Consider the following 21,907-nt stretch of genomic DNA (forward strand, 5'->3'; position numbering starts at 1 on the left):
TGGGCGGCTGTGGGAATACCTGGAGTGGGGAGGTGGAGGAGAAGGGAGCTCTTGCTCGGTGGCAGTGGCCCCTGTGATCATCCATCTCGGAGGACCCCGAGTAACGCACCGCAGAACTTCTCCAAACTCTGGATGGTGCCCTGACTGCCTGACTCTCGCCTCTCGCTAGGCTGAAATGAAAATGTGGAAAACAGATGTGACCTGACGATCCTATCTTGTTTAACTATCTGTATCCAGATGTTTCCAGCTTGTAGTGCTAATTTCCACTTACAGTTATCCAAGAGCTAAATCCAAGATGCTCACTGCCTTAATGTCTGGGAAGAGGAGTCAAACTAACCTTAGCTTTAGTCGTGTGATCCATTAATTTGCTCGATCCCACACCTCTTGCATCCAGGTGGGACAAGACTGTCCATACCCAAACCGTCATATGCATCTAAAAATCTCCTTCTTGTGGTGAAGATTTTTCTGCATTACCTGGATGAAAGCATTGAAAAGCAAAAGGAATAAGACTATTTTGAGACTAGTCCGTATTTCAGGGTAAGTACTTTGCAAGGGCTTTTCATCATGGTCTTTTTGAAGACAGTATGCTCTCTAAGGGATGCTCTTCTCTCGGGACTGCACGTGCCTTTCTTAAATTTCATGCGCACGTGACCACTGAGCACTGAAGGACTTGTATGAATTTTTCTAACTCTAATTGAAAGGCAAGCTGTTCTTTCAGCCTCTTACAGAACCTGTGTGACAGGAGATTCTGTAATCAGGCTACAGCGATAATTGCGTTTGTAATGTGAAAGACAGAACAGAGTCTAAAATTCTCATCCTTGACTGGCTCTGTGAGGACTCAAGGTAGTTTAAAAAAAACAAAACACAAAAAACAAACCCAAAACCAACAAATCCAACCATTGCTTTTGACATTTGAAATTGGTCTGGGCAAAACATTAGGAAACAACATACTCTAGGGGACAAGATGATCTAATACATCTGACTTTAAAGAAACATGCTTCCGTGGAAACTTGTTTCTGTGCCTATTCCGAAGCACTGGCTGCTTCCCTGATCTCCCCTGCCTCCCCCCGCCCCTCGTACCATCTCAGCATGGTCAGCAGGTTCCAGTTACACTTCTCTTCTGCCTTTTATTTTGTGCATGTACCTGAGTTTGCTCCATTCCTAAGTAACCAGTTCCTTGTCAGAAGAAAGACTTCCAGGATGCTACTGGTAACTTATTGTCTGTTTCTGGAGGAAAACTGCTTTCTTTTAAGTAATTTGCCCAAGATCTTGACTTTTCTAGTGCAGCTGAGGTTGGGACGAAGTTCCAGCCACCCACATGCACTGTCTGCCTTTAGCTTTAAGAGAGAAGTCTGGAGAACAAATCTGTGCCGTTGGATTTCACCATCACTGCTTTGTTGTTCCTTTGACATTGCACTTGTGATGTATCATGATTCGTGGTGTAGCAACCGTGATTTGCAAACAGAAGATCTCAGCTGTTTAATGCTGTTGAATTTTGAGGGGTGTGGAGTGAGCCACAGGGGTGGGATGTTCCCAACACGGTGGAAAGTCGTGGCTGGAGCTCGGTGGCTTGGGCGAGGGATGCTTCTGCGATCGGAGATCCTGCCTGGTCCTTCCTCTGGCCAGCCCCGACTGCAGATCAGACCTTTATGAAAATGGCTATTTAGCACCACGATGGCGTAAGGGGCTTGGCATCCCAGTGGATATGAGCTCATTTGCATCCAAGTTACTTGAGGTTTTCCTTTAGTAAAGGTTTGGTGTTCCCTGTTTGGCTAGCTTGAGCGCTGATTTCTTTCTTGTATGCAATCGTAGGTGTGGCATGAACTTTCCCAATAGGATGTTGCTTATTCAGTCCCATTCCTCTTCCCCTGTGCTGCATAAAGAATATAATAGACTATCTTTTCAGGGTCTGATTCTTGCTGGTTTGTTCAGGAGAAGGTGCCAACAGCTGCTCTGGACATGCATGAAGTGATACGGGAGAAGCTTATCTGGAATTGACTGTAGCCTGCTGTCTGCTTCTGAAGGATTTAACCTCCTTGAAAGGTTTCCATTTTTATGAAATCCACCTGTAGCAATGAGACCTGAAAAGAATGAACTAACAGCTCCAGCAGACTGACTCGTGTTGGTGTTTGGGTTTTTAACTGGGGTGAGTGAGGCAGCCTGTTCTCAACTGGGTGTTAGTGCAGTCAAAGCACCAGGGCTATCGGCATCGCTTGACCATCAGTTTCCTGTTATTCTGGAGGCCTGTGCATGGCCGTAGGAACAGCCTTTGCCTCTGTCGTGCTGCCTGTGATGAAGCAGGTATTTCCAACGTGCTAAACTACGGAGAAATAGGAAAAAGTCCTCTATGGGTTGCCTCAGTTTGAGAGGGACAAGTTTTCTGCTCCTTACACTCTCTGCTGGCTGTCACTGGCTACTGAGTCTCAAAACTTCTCACAGATATAAAACCTAAGGAGAAGTTGTCTTAAAAGGCAGATATGGGATACAACCATCTTCCCCCTCCTCCTCTTTCCCTGGGGGAACAGGAATGGTACTTTGTGTATGTGAAGACCTGCCGCTTTTCTGAATTTATACGCGTTTTTCATGGCACACTGGCCAAAATCCCTACGTTATGCTGGCTGCACCTCCTACTGACCTCTTCTTCATTTCATTTTAAGTCATAGAGGTTGCTTCATCAGGGTGCCACAGGCACTTGATATGCTTCTCCATCTCCCATGTCCTGTCCTTGGCTCTGCTGCTGACCTCCTGTGGAGCAATGGAGATGCTCCTGTTGATTTTGTTACTCGCCTTTTCTTTTCATTGAAGGTTTTCAGGCCAGGGCGCATGTTTGTGAGAGCATCTGGATGTTTGCCATTGTTGGGACTCTATGGTATGTGTCTTCTCTGATTGTTGCTTCCAAAAAGAGGACCAGAAACGTGCAGAGGTCAAGACCTTGCCTGAACGTGAACTTCTAGTATCATAACTCTAACTGATGACTTTAGGGAGCTCTGCTTGGTCATTCAACAAATAAATCTTTATAAATCAGCATTGACACTGTAGAACTTCATGCAAGTTATTGTAAAGTCACTTGAAGGGCAACAAAATAAACCATGTCAGCTGTTATGAGCTTGAGGCTTTAAAGGTAGGTAAGTAAGTATCTAGGGGCCGTGGAGGACTGGCGAGTACAAAGTTACGGTAAATTCGTACCAAACTCTCGGTGTCTCAAGACCGTGCTTTGCATACAGGGCACTCAGATTTTTTTGTTGTTCATCCCTTCTTCCTAAGAGAAGAATGCAAGGGTGTGCGATAACACCATACAAGAGCGTTTGTGCCCAGGCACTGAAGGCACATCTTTGGCTTGTCAGCACGCGGGAATATCTGTATGGAAACTGGGGCTTGTGGAGATGGGAACCATCCCGACTGAAGTCAAAGCAGATGGGACGCACAGACTGAACCAGCCCGTCTAGTTTATGCTTTATTAATTAGGCATGTTATCGGAGTCATCTGTATTTTCTTTCGTTTTCTCTTTCCAAACCAGTTCTTCTGCTTCTTTTCCTGCAGAGGTACTAATGAGGAGCGCAGTTTGAATCTTTAAGACTTGCATGGCAACGCTTGTTTGTCGTGGGCTATATTAACACTGTAAAAACTTTGAGGTGAGAACTCAGTGGAGCTTTGTGAGCTGGGGTTATCATAATTTTTGGAGTTGATGGTACTGTCCCAGTGTCGTCATCGTTTTTGGAGTTGATGGTACTCTCCTAGTAGCACGTTCCTCCCCTGCGTGTTCGCTGTGTTTGTAAACACTTCCACCTCATGTGTTAAGCTATGCTGTTACTTGCTGTAGGATGCTTGAAAACTTATGTGGAACGGAAAGGTGACTGGATAAACTCATTGAAAGAAAGCACAAAGATCCCTGGGCAGAAACAGTCTGTGCTGGAAACTGGGAAGTGTTCTGGGAGCAAATGGTACGTGCTGGCGTGGGTCTGACCTTGCTTCCTGCACTAGCTGATTGCTGTTGGAGGTATTGAATTAAAGGCATCTCAGATGTGGTCTGTCATGTTTATTCAGACAGTCTTAGGCTGTAACTATGCACACTAATTTTTAAGAGTTTCCTGAATATTTTGGAGGTTAAAGTGCTCAGGGGGAAGCTGGGAATTGAGGTTTCCCCAGATTTCCCTTTGGACCTCTGTGCCCCAGCGGGTTAACATCTGCATCCTCAATGGCAGCGCCCTTACCTGTATGTGGAGGGTGAGGTGGGTTGTAAAACCCTTCGAGTGTGGTGTGCCCACATCTGATGTGGGAGAGGTGGGACCTCATAAAGCCAACCCGTGCCTGCCTATCCACCTTTCAGACACGTGGGGCTGTTTTACACCAGTTCTGTGGATTTGCTTTGTGTCTAGCACTCTTCCGGGGAAAATACGTTCACTGAATGAGCGGCAGGATTGGTCCTGCACAAATTAAGGGGAGATATGGCTGTTAACGATCGGTTTTGTCAGCCGACTTGGATATTGCACAGGTCCCTTCTCCATACAGCAGGACAAGATTATGACCGTGTCCAGGCTCTTCCCTTGCACATACATGCAGCATTTGTTATCCTTGAAGTCCTTTTCCCAGGCGCGGCATGCCTTTGTGCGTGCACAGTGTCTACCGTGTTAACAGGATGCTGGTGTCTTATATCAGCAAGTTAATTGAGTCCCTCGGTGCAGGGATATTTCCTGCTGCTGTATCCTCTTTCTAAAGCTACGCATCTACCTCGAGTACTTCACCGCTGATGAAGATACGTGATGCTGAGCTATCTGCCATGCCTGAAGCCAGGGGAGGTTAAATCACAGATAAACCTTTGGGATTGCTTTTAGGCTCGGGGGGATGCACATGCTGAGAGGGCTACCGGAGTCATTTTAATTGTGGCCTGGTTATTATGCTTGCTGTAAACACAGCAGGAGACTGCTGATTCTCCGGAGCCTGAAAGCCGTGCATCACCCTGCAACGGTGGATCGATTGAACGGTGGATCGATCCTAGAGAGCTACGAGGCAAAGGTATGCGCTGGTAGAGATCTCAGCTGGTTTGTTTCCGGATGAGGATGAAATCTCTCTGGGTCCTGTGCTTCCTCCTCAACTTGTGTCAAACTTTAACGATTTTGTAACACAATTTTGGAGGCTGATTCCTCCATGTGAAAGCAAGCAGCCCTGTTGCTAGGGGAGAGGAAAAAAAAAAAAAACCTCAGGAATACCGATCTTCAGCAGTCCAACACTGTAGATAACATTGAGTCATTGCTGAAAGCCTCAAAGCAAAACAGATGTTCACTTTCTAGTGACTAAGTATTAAAGGTACCAGATGAGCAAAGTTTTAACTAAAGTATTTAATTTGCAGTTGGCAGCTGAGACAAAGCATGAGCGAACAAGGTGCAATGCAAAAACAGGCCTTTCTTCTGTCTTGCAATTGTCTGCATGTTTTCATTAAAACTCTTTTCCATTTTTCCCCCCTTTTCTTTAAAATAGGTCTTTCTGGCTTGACTCATTCTCACTGTAATTGTAACCTTTAGTTCTGGGTGGGAAGGCAATTATTTTACAAGGCATGAGACCAGTGGTAGGATGAGTGGGCTTTTGTTGCTGCCTCTGTCATCTCACTGTTTGACAAGTCAGTTCTCTAGGAGAGTCTTGTGTCTGTGAAGTTGGGGATAATTATACTTGTTCTCAAAAATAAGGAAACTGGACTTAGTGGTGCATCTGCTTAGCCTTACTTTTGAATTCATGAATGAGTAGAAAACTGTGAATGTGACTGTCATACAGCTGTTAGCCTTTGATTTCTGAAGACCTATGTTCTTTACCAAAAAAAATGTTAAAAAATTAAAATAAGATCAGAACTGTGATTCCAGGAACCTGGGCTCTTTGGGCAGCCAATGCTGGAAGCTCCTTGAGATGCTTCTGGTCTAGGTGTTAGGTTCCCATTCCTTTGATCATTGGCAAGAAACCTGCAGCACTGTCTGGCTGCGTCCCTGCTTCCCGCTCAAACCTGGGTATCCATGCAGAGGAGGAGCATATGATTTATTGGCGGAACATAAAAGGAAGGAATTGTGTCCTGGTCCCTCTTCTCAGCAGCACATGCAGTGCGAGTGCTCGTGGGTTCCTCAAGTCCAATGAATATCTAACATAAAACACACAAAAAGTCCTGAGAAAGGGGACTATGCCTGGAACTTCCCATTAATTGCTATGCTGTGCACTTTCTGGTGTAGTGACTTGCATATTTGGCTGCTTAGAATCGTAGCATCATCAGGGAAGGACAGAAAAGACCATGGGCTGACTAGGCTGCTCTCCCTGGCGCAGGGGAAGTGGATTTGAACTACTGAGCCCAAGCAGGAACTGAAGCCAGAGCTCCATCTTGTTGGTCTTGCAGGATTTAGCTTTTCTTATTGGCAAGTTCTAGATGGTTTCTATTAAGAAAAAGGCTTTTTGGATCTCTTCTGAGGTTGCTTCCCTTTGTAGGCTTTCTCAGGAGCCTGTGTGCTGAGCACTTAATCTTCCATCCCACTTAGGGGAAGAGGGGCAGACACCAAACCTTGTTGGCGCCTTATTTCACTTAACTCTTGCATTTAATTGTTCTTGATTGGGCTTTTAAGAGAGTGTCTGCCAAAATCAAGAAGCTAAAAATTAAAATAATTGTTGTGGTGATGGAAGCAATCAAAGAGGCCATCAGGTTCCTGGTCTGCGTGCAGTGGAGGAAAGGAGCAGGCTGGGTTTGATCTGATCTCCTGTGACATGCTGGGCTCCGAGAGTTAATTTTGCCCCCGGCTTCTCTGTCCATGAGTAATCCATTTGTGCTGGAAGTAAATGGCAGTTTATCGCAGTGAAGATAGGCTTCACTACTGGAGAAAATGATGTACATTTTTCATCTATATAGCTGATGCTCCCTGTGTCTTTTTTACTTGTTGTTCATCTAAACTAAACTCTTTGGTGATGAGCTTGCCTGTACGATATCAGATTATGTAGTGATCTACAAATATTTTTCTTTCTTGCATGTGTTGTTCCCCTGCAATTTCTATCACTGCAATAATCAAGCAGTATCCCTCAAGAAGACCGAGTAGATAAATGTGAGATTCTCCAGGTTTTTTGAGCCAAAACTATAAGTACAAGTAGGAGATGGAGCAGCTTATCCTGGAAACCATTTCCAGGCACTTGATGGATGAGAAAATCATCAGGAGTGGTCACCATGGGTTCACCAAGGAGAAGTCTTGCTTGACCAACTTCTACAATGAAATGACCGGTAGGTGAGGGGAGAGCAGTAGATATTGTCTACCTGGACTTCAGTAAGGCCTTAGACCCTGTCTCCTGTAAGATCCTCGTAGAGAAGCTGTTTTTGTATGGACTGGATGAGCAGACAGTGAGTTGGGTTGAAAACTGGCTGAAAGATTGGGACCACAGGGTGGTGACCAGTGGCTCGAAGTCTATTGGGAGGCCAGTAACTAGCACTGTACCCCAGGAGTCAATACTGGGTCCAGTCCTGTTTAACATCTTCATTAATAATCTGGAAGATGAGGCAGAGTGCACCCTCAGCAAGTTTGCTGATGACACCAAACTGGCGTCTGACTGAGAAGAGTGGCTGATACTCCAGAGGGTCGTGCTGCCATCCAGAGGGACCTTGACAAGCTGGAGAAATGGGCCAACAGGGACCTCATGAAGTCCGACAAGGAGAAGTACAAAGTCCTGCCCCTGGGGAGGAACAACCCCAGGCACCAGGATGTGCTGAGGACCACCCAGCTGGAAAGCAGCTCGGCAGGAAAGGACCTGGGGGTCCTGGTGGACATCAGATTGACCATGGGCCAGCAAGGTGCCCTTGCTGCAGAGAAGACCAGTGGTGTCCTGGGCTGTGTTAGACAAAGCATTGCCTGCAGGTGGAGGAGGTGGTCCTCCCCCTCTGCTCAGCACTGGTGAGGCCACACCTGGAGCACTGTGTCCGGTGCTGGGCTCCCCAGTACGAGAGAGACATGGACAGACTGGAGAGAGTCCAGCCAAGGGCTACGGAGATGGTGAAGGGACTGGAGCATCTCTGCTATGAGGAAAGGCTGAGAGAGCTGGGGCTGTTCAGCCTGGAGCAGAGAAGGCTCCGGGGGGTCTCCTCAACGTCTATAAATCCCTGAAGGGAGGGTGCAAAGAGGACAGAGCCAGCAGTGCCCAGTGACAGGAGAAGGGGCAATGGGCACAAACAGAGACACAGGAGGGTCCCTCTGGACATCAGGAAACACTGGTTGACTGCGAGGGTGACCAAGGACTGGGACAGGTTGCCCAGGGAAGTTGTGGGGTCTCCATCCTTGGAGATATTCAAAATGTGTCTGCACATGGTTTTGGGCTCTCTTGGTGGTCCTGTTTGAGCAGGGGGTTGGCCCAGATGTCCTCCAGAGGTCCCTTCCAACCTCAGCCACTCTGGGATTCTGAGACAGGATGGTTGAGGTCCTCAGGAGACACAGGGATGGGCCATGCCCTCTGTAGGGATATGACTGTGTCTATAAATGCAGCTAGACTATGAATCATGTAGAACTATATGATCACATCTTGTTTGTTGGATGTAGTGCTGTATAGATGTAAAATGACTTAATAATTCTTCTCTTGGTGCTTTGGATTAATTTGTGTCTTTACTCTGTGTGTTTTCTTTCACTTGTTTCCTCCTTTCACCTTCCCAGATGTCTCCTCAGAGCAAACTTCCGTGACTCTTATTGTTCTGCTCGTTTTCATTCTCCTTCTTGGGTAAACGTATTATTTATTTTTTCAAAATGTGGTTTCCTAGAGCTCTGCAAAACGCTCTTTCCCTGCTGCATTTTGAAGTATTAGTTGCAAAAGAAAGGGGTGGAAGTCCTAATTCAGGTGCATTTCTCCCTTTATCTGTTTTGTCTTTTAAAAAGTGACTAAAGCCACAAATAAATAATGCTAATTTTTGCTACCATCTGTGAATGCAGGACCAAGCTGTTTCAGAGTGGCATTTTTAATGCTTTCTTTATCTGTTAAGGGGGGAAGGAAAAAAAGCTCTTTGCATTAGCAGCAATAACCTATCTCCCACAAATTGTAGTCTGCGCTCCCATCTACCGCTAAAACCCAAAGCAAACAAAGATTCGTGCAAAGACAGGAAGCGTTTTGGGTGTAATTGCCGGTAGATCTTTGCTTTCGCGATTTTTGGTTTCACCCAAAAAAGCGGGCGCGCAGCGCTGCGGTTCACTTGGGTGGATTTATTATGAGCTCTCACTGTGTTCTAATTTGACGTTTTTGGCAGCTCTGAGTTTTAAAACATCCTCTGCAAGAGTCTTCTGGCCACGCTGAATAAAAACGTCCCGTGGAGGGGAGGAAAGGGGCCGGTGTGCGGCAGCACAGCTGAGCTACACCCTGCCTCCAGGCTCCTTTATTTTGGCCTCCAGCCTCCGTTTTCGTAATCCTGCCCTGATCCCTCACCTTCTGCATGGATCGGAGTTGAAGGACCCTCCAGTCTGACCAGCTCAAACTGGGAAGCAGGTGTCTCCCATCATCTGAGCCGAGATGTGGTGGTGTCAGAGTCAGTTGGCCTTGGCTGTATCAAATGACCTCACCAGTACCGGGACGTGATTTTTGGGGCCTTCAAACCTTGACTATGGTCCTGAAAACTCCGGAACAGGTCTGGCTCCTGTGTTGAATAGTTGGATGGTGCCACCGTGCAACCCCACGTTGGAGGTGAGGTCTGGCCTGTGAACTCCTCGTGGCTTTTTCTGCTGGGTTTATCTCTTGGTCGTGTGAGTTTACCAACCCGTAATTGGACCGTGATTTAGCATCAGGTCTTTAGAGAAGCTTGTCACAGCGATGTGTAATAGCGTAATAAAAACTTAACTGCTCAGCTTTAATGTGTCAAAATGACTCATTTAAAATATCATCTTGGAGATATGAGGGTCTAGAAGATAAGTCAGTCTTGCATGAGGAGGGAATATTGAGTAACGGCCCCACAGCTCTAATTGGGGGAGAAATACATCTTCTATTTCAGATCTGAGGAAGTGGTTTGTCTGCCTGAAGAATTGTTTTTTCTCCCCCACGCACTGAATTGGTTGGTCTGGCAGAAGTCGGCACTTGCCTGGGTAGATGCGTGTGAAGATTTCAGCTACTTGGCAATCTTATGCATTGTGCAAGTTGTGCAATATATAAACTGCTTAAGTATTGATCCTGTTTCCATATTTTTTTAAAATAAATCTTTCTAAAAAGCTTCAGCACTTCTGGTCTCATAGTCTCCTATAGCACTTTATGAAGTGTGCAGGTATTTTTCCTGTACCCAGTCTGTAAGTAAACAATACTTCTCTCAACTTCCTCTGCATATTGCTCCATATGCTTCCTATGTATAACATTTCTGTTATAAATAACTGCTTTACTGAATCCTAGAGGCAAATGCCACCTGCATTTCTATATTACATGGAAGTTGAGGTTTGACAGCTTGGTGCATAGTCCTGCCCTTCTGGGAGCAAGAAATTGAGGTGGAAACAGGGAAAACATCCGCATCCCTATAGCTAAACCCCCCTTTCTCTATAGCTAACCCTCCTTTCCATATAGTTAACCCCCCTTTCTTGCCTGAATACAGAGCAGCCGTGTACATCTCCTTCCATCCCGCAGGAGGCCAGGGAAGTGGCAGACAGACGTGCAAAGGATTATCATATTTGATCAGGCTTTGAAAGGGGCTGTAGATAAAGCCCTTGGTGTTTACTGGGCCATTAAACATTTATTAGGCTCTGTCCCAGTGCGTTGCTAGCACTGTAAATAACAGCTTGTGATTAAAACGAAGAGTGGGGTCAGCAGTCGCCTTTTTGCACTGATGTTTGTAAATGAAGAAGCCGGTCGTGTAATTTTTTTAAGAGCTTGGTTGGGGGAAGCATCTGCCTGCGTGCCTTGGAGAGAAGGGGCAGATGAGCTGGCAAATTGGAGCTCCTCTTTATCACGAGGAACTGCTGAAATCTTAGGAAGTGGGAGAATTTAAACAACAATGAAAAAAGATTAGGGCCCGAGCTAGGAGTTAATTTATCCCTGCCCTTCCTAACAAAAATACTTAATGCCCCTGGATCGGAGAGGCTTTTGGATTTGGATTTAATTAGGTTGAAGGAGGGTTCATGCCTCTTCCCCCGCACTGCCCCAAATAACCCCCCAGCCGCCCCCGTGCTCAGCCGGGCTCGCCGTGGGTTTCGCTTCTCGGCATCTCCATCATCGGATTTTTATTTCCCTTTCACCCCCTCCCCAAGCTTCACCAGGGAGAGGAGAAGCGTCGCCGCAGGGCTGAGGCTTGGCTCATGGGGTCTTAGCTGGAGCACCTGGTCGGATGATGGGGTTTTTGAAAGGAGGAGTATGAAGGGATTATTCTGTATTGCTGGGAGGCCACAGCCTGGTGATTCATACCGCAGGCAATCCCTCTGAAGTCAATGAGATTGTAAAGCGTGTAAATCAGTATGGAATTTGGCATTTTCCTAGAAAAGTGGGGCATATTTGTTTTACTTGCATATAAATTACTTCTAGTAAGACTCTATAGACATGCCCGATCCTTCTAATCACACCATTGCTCCTTGCAGTCCCAAAGTTCCTCTTGCTATCCTCTCATTTTAAATTTTTTTTTTTTTTTTTTTTAAAATCACTTGCATGGAAAATATCTGTGGTTGCTGCCGGGCTGCGAAGCATTGCTGGGAATGACTCAGGCGGGAGCGTGTCCTCGTGCGCTTGGGACCTGCGGTGTGAATGGAGAAAGGAGACGGTCTTGTTTTCACACTCTCTCATTTTGAGTCTCTGCCGTATTCCTGTTCCACCGTTTAGATGTCGTCACGCTGAGGGATAATTAGAGGGAGCCTGTTTTGCTACAAAGCCGGATCGGGAATCCACGTTGCTGTGAGCAAGCCTGCGTTATTTGTTGGGGAATGCAAAGCGGTGGAGGGGGCGTCTGGGGAGCGTTGCTGCACCATGAGGGACAAGATGCCCAGCTGCTTCCTCCCTGTGTCTGCAGAACGTATCTCCTTTCTACAACCACTTAAAACAAATAAATTGATCATCCCATTTATCAAATGCAAATAGAAAAGCTGTCATTGCAATACTTTGAGTTGGAGTGGGGATATTGGTTCTTTCAGTGGTGCTCTGCAGCCTGGGAGTCTTCATCGGCTACACCAAGGTGTTCAGGGGCAAACCTGGGAGTTGCTGTCGGAGCCCCCGGGCATCGGTTCAGCTGCTGGCTTTGCTGCCTGGGTGCTGGTGGGTGGTTTGGGTGCTGTGCACAGCACTTTATGCTCCCTATGAGAGCACTTTACTGCTCTAATGAAGCATTATAATAAAGAGTATCAGCTTTTGGCAAGATGTTCTAACAGCATAGGTGGTTTTAGCTATTTGAGACTTGCCTTACCTTATAAAAACGCAACTTGCCTGTTTGTGTTGTGCAGTGTGTGGAAAGTGTGGCAAGATTTGGTTGAAAATGAAATCTAAAACTGGAAGGAGCACTACAGAAAATAACTAAGAAACTGAATATATTTGACTGAATAATTGAGAAAATAACCGGGTCCCGTTGAGCTGGTTGCCAAGGGAATAATTCACTCCTCTCTCCCCCAACATGATGAAGTAGTTACTGTTTTCCTCTCCTCCTCACTAACATACCCACAACTCCAGAAGAGCCACCTATCTGCTCCTGGAGATCATCTGATACATGCCTAATTCCAGCTCGGAGCCATTTTCATGAGCAGAGCATAGCTTTGAAGGCACCTTCCCCTGTGTCAGACCTCCAGGAGGATTTGTACAGTTGAAAGGTTTATCCCCTTTCTCCACTGACGCTGGCTGACCTAACAAGGGTCCTGCTCCTTCCCACAGACCTTGCTGTGGTCTTCAGTTGTCTTCTCCAGCCTCTCCATGCCTTCTGCAAGGTGGTGTACCTGCAGCTGTGCTCGTAATACTTAGATAGCTTAATTGATGTGGAGATTTACGTTAGTGGCTGGGACAATCTCAGTTATATGGGACAGTCACAGTCATCCACAACAAAATTCCAGCAGTTGGGGCGATAAGAAGGCTGTTTGCTTAATATGTCTGATCCATGTGAAATGACTCACTTGTCTTGGCACAAGCCATTAACTGGGTGTTTCTCTCTTACAGGGCATATCGAGAATAATCATCAGCCTTAATAAGGATTGATTGTGTACTACCCATCATCGTCCCGGTTTGATACTAATCGGAAAAGCTTTGACCGTCGCGTTGGGGAGGTGAAAAGTTGAATGAGCGTCCCTTTGAAGGTACAGTAGAAACATAAATGAGACATTTGGGGTATGAAGTTAGTACTGCTGTCACCTGCGCAGGAGAACGCCAGCCTTCGGAGGTGCTGGGTGTACAGCTTTCTCACGGATTCACATCTCTCTGTGTGGTGAAACCTGTGCTCCATCATTCCCCTGTTTGGTCTTAATGAGTGTGGTCGTCTTAGACGAGGGGGTTGCCTTTGTTTTGATGCCGACTTTGATGAATCCAGTATTTTCTCTTTATTTACTTGAAAGAATCTCTCATTTTTGAAACTTTTAGTTTGTGTTGTGAGGCATGAAGACTTTGGGTATCGATATTTGCACTATTTGGAAGAGGGCTTTTCTTAAGGCTTTTTGTTTTCTGGGTTATACAAACCAATATTAGGTTGAAATACACTGACCTCTGCTATTACCTTGGCACAGATGGGTGCATAATTCTGGTATGAGTGATTTATTAAGGAAGGGGAAAGAAGAAATGCAGAGTCTTTTTGAGGAAAGGAAGGTCATGGAATCCAAGAAAGAAGGTTATGGTGTAAGAAGGAACGTTAGTGAATTAACTAACAACATTCAGCAGGGAGTTTGTGGGCAGTTGTTCTGGTCGAGGTTCTTCCCATGGTCTGACTTCAGGAAAATATTGAGGAATGCTTTTTAAAAAAAAATAAAAATCTTACTGTGAGATTTCTTGTTCAGTATTTCAAAGGACTCATTCCAACCAAAATGGGCTTGATGCTAGGATGGTATTGCTAGAATAGCAAATTGAGATGTGTGTGTGAAACCTGGTGATTTTTATAAATGAGGTCTTTTTTTAAAGTGTTTCTTGTTGCTGTGGCTTTCACAGATTCACCCTGTCCGGAGATGAAATTTGTATATGTGGTTTGATATTTCCTTAAAATTTGCACGTAGGGTCCTGCTGATACTGCGTGCCTCACAAACTTGACCAGTTTATGGTTTCATATAAAAATTCTTTGAACTCTTTGCAAACCTGGTGTGATACCTCTGTGCCAAGCTGAAGTCAATCGTAACTTTTATGGATGACTAAATGCTTCCCTTTGAATTTGTGTGACACTTAGCAGTGAGTTGCAGATCTGTTAATGCGTGTGTGTATGTATGCGCTAAACTGAATTTCATGTTGTGTTTTGCTACGTGCATTTTTTAGTCTGCTTGGCTCACTTTTTGATTTGGGGAAAACTGCTATTGAGGTCAACAGCTGAATTAATCCCACTAATTTACTGAGAAGTGTCCAACTGTCTTAGAAGAAGGGCTTTGTCTTTGGTGCATGCTTTCTCCATAGCTGATCCCAGAAAAGGCTTAAGTACAATGAGACTGAAGTCCAAGACACACAAGAAATTTGCCTATGATGCACGCTGTAAACATTAATAGCCTAAACTCCATTTAATATTCTGGTTTTGCTTGTATAAGAAAAGCCTTTTTAAAGAAGCAAGAGACTGAATATGTTCATATATCTGCCAAAATAACACAGGTCCGATTGTAATCCAGTGAATATGCAGGATAAAGATGCTGCCTGCGCTCAGGCAGTAGCTTTCTCAAAAAAAGCGGCCGTGGGCTCCTGCTTCACTGTGGCCAATGCTGTCTGATTTGACTGGCCACCGTAAACGGTCTCAACAGAATTGCTTGCGTGAGAGTGGTTTGTCTCACGTGATGAAGCCAAATGCAGATGTGACTCTGGAGTGAAACAGTCCAACAGCGCTTTCCTTCCGCAGCGGAATCCTTTCGGAATAAGACAGCAAAGTCCACAGCTAAGCCCATGGGACTTGTTCTGTTGCAGGTAGTGTGGGCTGCTAGGCAAGGTGCGGAGCTGGATGCTGGGGTGCCGGAGATGGCCATCATACTGTGAGGCTCTTGTGGGCTACTGGAAAGGCATTTTGGGCTGAGCGGTTTTTCTCTCTAAAACTGGGGTTATGAAATAGCTGATGTCAGCTGGAAGGGCTTGAGCACCCTTTTGTGCTTTTATAGGTGGCTTTTTAAAGTGTTTCATTAAACATCACTTAATGATTCAGATTACAAGTCCAAAGCATTCAGATTTGGATTATGTGGGAGAAAACTAATGCATTAGCAATCCACTCAGATGTGTTGCTAGCTTTCTAGGCTTTGTTTTCACAGGTCACATTCACTTGTCAGAAGTTACTGTCCTCATTTTGTCAGCCGTTTCAGCAATGCCGCAGATTTATTCTAGCTCAGATTTATCACGGGGTATACTGGTGGCAGACCGGGGAGCTCGCATTTGCAGAACACAGGCAAGAAGACTTCGAAGTTTAGATCTGAAACCTCGATTATATCCTAAAAGATTCTGCATGTGTAACTGGAAACCTTGGGATCCCAGACATCTTAGTGCTCCCAGCTCTGATGGCACCTCTGAGTAGAGGTCGCAGTGGTCCCAAATCAAAACTGACTGAACTGAAAACACGACATTACTGGAGGAGGGGAAGGAGGGTGGGAGGAAGAAAAAGACCCACTAGCAAACATTGCCACCTCTCCCAAAGAGCATGAGTGGGGATCCTGCCTTTCCTAGCCAGGGGTGATTGCACTGACTCATTACTGCCTGCTCTTCCAGGGCTTTGGCGTCTGTCCCAGCTTACCTTACTGGATAGGACAGTTTCACCAAGCATTGATTGGGTCAGCCCAGGTTTTTCCACCTTAATTATTTTCACAATCCCAACTGGTTTACAGGAAGGGTAGGGGGGAAATGTCCCTGACGACGTGCAAAACATGCAATGAGATCAAGGGTGAGCTCATCTTCTCCCCGAGCCTTAGGCCACGGGGCTTGCCTTAGGCTTGCCTAAACAGTTGTGTTTAGAGAAATCGAGGGCATTGTTTGAAAAAGCCGTGCTGTTTCGGTGCTGTGCTAGCAGTAAAGGATGCGGCACGGGGGCGGCTTCGTAGAACTTTCAGCTTTCAAAATCTGCCGAGAAGCCGCCGCCGTGCGCAGTGGCTGCGCTCCCAGCAGCGGGTCGGAAGCTGCGTTTTTGGGATTATTGCCAAGAGACGTTTCTTGGAAACTCTTCCGCGTGTAGTGCGAACAGCAGGACGGGAGGTCTTGATTTGAACTCTAGATGATAAAACCACTGAGGTTTTGGCAAGGCCGCATGTTTGGATGCCTTGTTCTTGGCCTTTCTCCTTTGGGTGTATAGGTGAACCCCTGCCTGGGCTGGCTCAGAAACTTCGTAGCTGGCTCAGAAACTTCATCTGACTTCGTAGCGAGCTGAATTTTCCACTGAACAGGAAAGTTTTTTGAGAGTGAAACAACTCTCTAGCCCTTTAGCTACACCCACTTTATTTTTCTGAATCAAACTAGTGCTGAACCTACTCTGCAGGGTCATTAATTTTTCTTAAAGCTGATGTTCTTCTTCCAGGTTTGCCCTCCCTGATATGTAGTCTTGCTGCTCGCATGACCTCTTAGTCCGTAAGAGAGAACGGTAGTGTAGGTCACCTGCCTGCCTGTGACTCACCCAAACCCTCGATTGACTAAAACCTATTTTTTTCTGATAAATCTTTTTGGGCAGAAGGGGAGAGGAGGGAGTAGATATGTCATCTCTGACTAGATCCAGCACCGATTTCTTCAGTAGGAATAAATGCTGCTGCAGTGAAACAGAAAAATAATGAACACTGCTCATTATTATTTGCCTTTAAATTCCCCCAAAATACTCTCAGTTCCCCATCACGTAGAGACTTAGAGGCTCACAATATACAGCAGGACACGGAAGGAGGAGGGGGAACTCGCTTGCTGCAGTTCCTAGAAGGCAAGTGATGTGCTCACATCTTGGGGTGTATGACCACGCAGACAGCAGAAACGTTTGGAAATTTGGTTCCTGTTGCCCCAGCTGCTGCTGGGGAGCTTGAGAAGAATAAATGAAAAATGGACAGAGCTGTGGAAGTAGCCTGTGGTGTCGATTAGTCTTTAGCCTGGGTCAGACTTTCCTTGGTCTTTTTTCTGTATACATTCTCCATCACTTTCTCTGAATCCTGTGCTTCTGTTTTTCAGGAAACTTTACAATTTATGTGGAGAAGGGAAGTAAAATATCTTCCTTACTGTAAAGGCCATGTCAGCATCTTATTTTGAAATCCCTGTGAGAGCAATTTGTCAGAAAACACTGGGGAAGTGGAGAGCTGAGCCTAGCAGAGCCAAGCTGAGCTTGAATACTCCCTTGGTTTGAGCTCATCCATATCAGCAAGGTGCAGTGGGAGCAGAAATCCTTTTATTGGTGACTGTACAGGATAAGAAGGAGAATTTCCCAAAGGTTAAGCTTCCTCCCTGACTTTTGTTCTCCGAGGAGGCCCTGAGAAAAGCAGATACACTGGGAAGTTGGTAACTCCAGACAAGTATGTGCATGCACCGGTGTTCATACTCACATGTACGTACACGGAGTGCGTTCCCAAATAGCCTAGAACCTGAGAAAACAGAGATAAAATCAAAAGACAATTGAAGTTAATTATGCTTTCAAGGCAATTGGAGATTGGTTGAAATCTTGTGGGATTTCTGAGGCCTCCCAGTGCAATTTCAGGCTGAGCGTGGAGGGGAAAGTTGGGTTGCTGTGGTCATTATTGTCTCAGTTGAGACTGTCACCTATTGCTGGTGTCAGACCATGGCGGCTTTTGGATAATGGATGACATGAATCTCATTATTGAAACACAGTTATCTTCTCATTGCAAATTCTTCTTTACATCACTTGGCTGTGTGCTATATGTAGCCTTTCATGGTGAAGGAACCCTACCCTTGCTCCTTAAACTACACAGCACAAATTTGGATTCAACGTAAGTTTTGGACTTAGATTGAAAAAAAAAAAACAAAACCCCAAAAAAAGCATTTTGACATGTGACTGAACTTTCACAGACTTTCCCCTTTCATTTAATCCTGACCAAAATCTGGCCTGTATTTTGTGTTTTGGGCAACGGTGAGGTTGCTAGCCTGACTTTGAACTTAATGAACTTCTCCAAAGAGCCTTCACAAAAAGCCACATTCCAAGAAGTCTTGGATATCTCACTGGTTTACAGAAGAATTGGGATATGACCAAATATCCCAAATGCCAGATGTTGGACACTCTGGGGTTTACAGGTGAGCTGGTGGGGAGTAGCAGAATTAGAAATCCATCATGATGGTTAAATGGCTCGCTACGTATGATGTGAGCTTGAGAAACAAAAGGAAGAGCTTTGCTTTAACTGTAGAAGAACCAAAGTCTTTAGGGATTTAGCAATAGGAGATCACAAAATACACAAAACTGTATGGGACAGTATTTCTTGTGCCTGTGTGAATTTAGGCCAAAAAGTACTCTGCGAACTTCGGAATTTTGCCTGACCTAGCCTTTGGGTCTACAAACATGTTGTTACAAAGTACTATCAAACACGTTGTTACGTGAAATTGTGCTGCACGTTTTCTGGTGTGTTCACATGAGTACAGAATTGTGCTTCACCAGTAGAAGCATGTGATATTATTCAAAAGATAACACATAATTATTTTTATTCCCTTGAGATGGAAGATCTTTCTTCAAAGAATCATGAATAAAACAAGACAGTGCCTCATAGTGAGTATTAAGGGAAAAATAATAATAATAAAAAGTCTTTGGAATCGTCTTTCCCTCTGGCATCTTCACTCAGGTTCTGCAATCAGTAATTCAAAGGAGGTTTTGTGGAAAGGAGAGGCAAGATGCAGGAGTTGATATGACTTCCCCAAGGGTGAGAACTTCTAGAGCTGGGACCCAAACATTAATCTCTTTAATTCCAGCTCAACACTTCACTATGAGATCATTATTCTGTTTGATTAGTCTACGCAGTGCCTCTAAAGCCATAACGCTACATATGCATTGAAGAATCCTACTGCAAGTCCTCGTTTGAGTAAACAATTTGCTATCCCCAACACCTTTCTGCTTGAACTTTGAATACAAGGAAGCATTCCCTAGTCTTGGCTGGTCTTATTCTGATCTCATCATCAGGGCTGAGGTATTGCTAGTGTTCACTGGGGAGCAAAGAGTTCTTGGTGCAAAAATATAGCTAAATTGCTAATATTTGATAGGTATGGGTACAACTGTAGTGATAAGAATGTCATTCATAGTTTTCACGTAAGGGTGAGTAGTGTTGTGTTTTTAAGCTTAGTTTCCTAAACGTAGGAGAGTGGTAACAGGACACAGTCTGCATTTATCAGCCCCTCTGTCCCACGTAACCTTTTGAACCCTTGAGCAATTTCAGCCACGTTTGAGAAACTTCACAGTCTTCAAATCTTGTCAGTTCTGTGAAGATTGAGTAGCAGGGAGATTGAGCGGAGAGATCATGAGACTTCACAGGCTTGATGGAGAGTCCGCAGTGTAAATTTGCTTCTTGCTTGCCACTAGATAATCCATATTTGATTTGTAGGATGATGCCAATATTTGATTTGTAGGATGATGCGAACTGCCCAGTTGAGGTCATGGTATTACCAAATCCTCACGTGTGATACTGGGCAGTCGTTTCGCCCCTTTGCCACGTTGACCCGTCTTGTACGTACAGATGACTTCATCTCCGTTCACTCAGAGGCACACACTGCCTCTTTTACGAGCATTAGCAGATTTACCAGCAGTACCTCACACATCTAAACCTCTGTGTAATGCCGTCAGCGCCCCGTGCCTGGAGACCCACGAGTATCTAATGCATCACGTTGCAAACTGTGAAATTGAAGATTCAGCCCTGCTTTAATGCTTCACCACTGTAAGCAGCAGAACTAATGTAGCTCAGCATACTAATGAGGGAGGTATTTATCGTTAAGTGCCGAGCCGTTAGAGAATGGCCAGGGTTCAGCTTTACCCTTGAAACCTTTCTGGGAGGCTGGTTGGTCTTCTTCTCAGGCTGAGCCTTGCAGGGACCTTGGCAAACAGCCGGTATCACAGCTAGAGCACAACTGCCAGCGGCAGGAGAAAAAGCCCAACTTGATGACTTTCAGGGAAATGGCCCAGAAAATGAAATCCTCTATATAATTTATAAAAAACCATAAGTAAGGAAGGAGGAGGGATTGATGTGGAAATGATTGTTCTTCCTGGGGAGAAAGTGAAGCTGAAACCGAGAAGAGACCTAAGCCAGCAGGTTATCATGGGGATACAAGTGAGATGCTAACCGTTTATGATTTCACTCAGGGGCATCAAAAACATTGATATTTTCACTTTGGAGAACCCTTCTCCAGCGCTGTCTGTTCGGGTCACTGTCACCTGTTAGTTTTAATTGAAAAATATCAATATGAATGAAAGTGTCACTTCTAACCTTCTCTACACTCAGTAGAAAAACATTTAGAGCTAAAAGGTGATATCAGCGTTACCTGGAATGGTGAAGGCTGCACTGAGATGAAAGACCACTTTGTAAAAACAGGACTCCAAAAACGAGTGGGTTTGTCAGGTACTACGTCATTAGAGGCTCACCGAAAGGAAGGTACCATTTACACTCCTCAAATTTGTAATCTGGGCAGTTTAAATTTTCTCTCTAGAAAGAGGTGGGGGAATACTTGGGAGAATTTCGCTTGCAAGGATGGCTTCCACCAGGAGGGGAAAATGCCCTGGACAGAGCGCCTGTCCAAGAGGGTGCGGTGGTTTCTGTGAATTTGAGTAATTTCACACCAGCCACTGGAGGCTGTCCAGGTTCGAAATGGCAAACCTTGGAATTATGCCTGATGTAATAGCTGAATTACTTAAAACTGAAATGCTCTCCTGAATATCTGTCCTCTTGACTTGGATGGAGGGCTTCCAAGAGCGAAGATGGTTTTAGTTTAGATGCCCTTAGCTGTGAAATGTGCATCAAAAATCCCAAACACGCAACTTTTGCTCTAATTGCTTCACATCTCCACATCTAGCTTCTACATCCCCGGGATGATCTTGATTTGTTTCCACCGAGAACATGAAATTCCTGCCGAACTGCATGGTGCAGAACTCAGAGCAGCGTGTTGACACGGCGTTGATTGGGAACCTGAAGAGTTTTAAGAGCCTGATGGGAATTTATAGCAAACAAGGGCTGTCGGCAACCAACTTCCAAATCTAAATCCTCCGTAAGCACAATACACTACAATTATAGCAGCATTCCCGGGTCAGGAAACAAATGCTGTGACTGCTGTATTCCTGTGTGTGATATTTATGACACACAATGTTATCTTTGTAGTTGTTACGTATGCTTTTATGTAGTGCAATTAGGGTGGGGCTGAGGTTAATGGTAATGTTAATCGTTTTCGTGTTCTTAATTTAGACTCTGAATGCTGTCGTTCAGTAGGGACTGAGTAACAAAAATTATTCGTGCTATTGTACTGTTGTCACATCTGTGGTGTAGGGAGATGGCTACAGCACAGCCTAAATCAGCCGAGCTCGCCCAAGTCTTGGATTTACCCGCTGAAAAGCTCGGTCGCTTAAGCTTTGGTGTTTTCTCCTCCTCGTACCATGTTGGAAAGTCCTGAGGGTCCTAATGGATGGACTTGCTCTGAAAGCAAACCCCCTCTTGGAGGGGTGTCTGGTGGACTTCAGCTGAGGCACAGGAACTATTTATGATCTATTTGTTCGCAGAAACTCACCTCTGACGTGATGACTTTAATTCACTCTAAATTTCTCTTTTCTGCAGTGCAAAATTATGCTGGAATTTCTTGGAAATGCGGTGGAAACTAGTGTAAAGTCCATGGGTATGTGGTTACAGGGCTTTTTTTGCCCCCACTGACTTCCGTGAGTTGGGATATG

The 21,907-nt window shown here is 45.2% G+C and overlaps 1 protein-coding gene across 4 annotated transcripts in view; it reads left to right on the top strand.

The window, feature by feature from the left end:
- PTPRA (protein tyrosine phosphatase receptor type A) overlaps positions 1-21,907 on the top strand; it is a 127,663-nt gene that overhangs the window by 14,795 nt on the left and 90,961 nt on the right. For 3 of the 4 annotated variants that reach the window (XM_075752810.1, XM_075752811.1, XM_075752813.1), the window contains exon 2: positions 13,084-13,220. In XM_075752810.1, the coding sequence (XP_075608925.1) occupies positions 13,203-13,220 (18 nt within the window). In that variant the 5' untranslated portion in view covers positions 13,084-13,202. Of the gene's footprint in view, positions 1-13,083; positions 13,221-21,907 lie in introns of those variants that run through there. The other variant, XM_075752812.1, reaches the window with a different exon arrangement.

Source organism: Balearica regulorum, chromosome 4, assembly GCF_011004875.1.
Source record: "Balearica regulorum gibbericeps isolate bBalReg1 chromosome 4, bBalReg1.pri, whole genome shotgun sequence".
NCBI lineage: Eukaryota > Metazoa > Chordata > Aves > Gruiformes > Gruidae > Balearica > Balearica regulorum.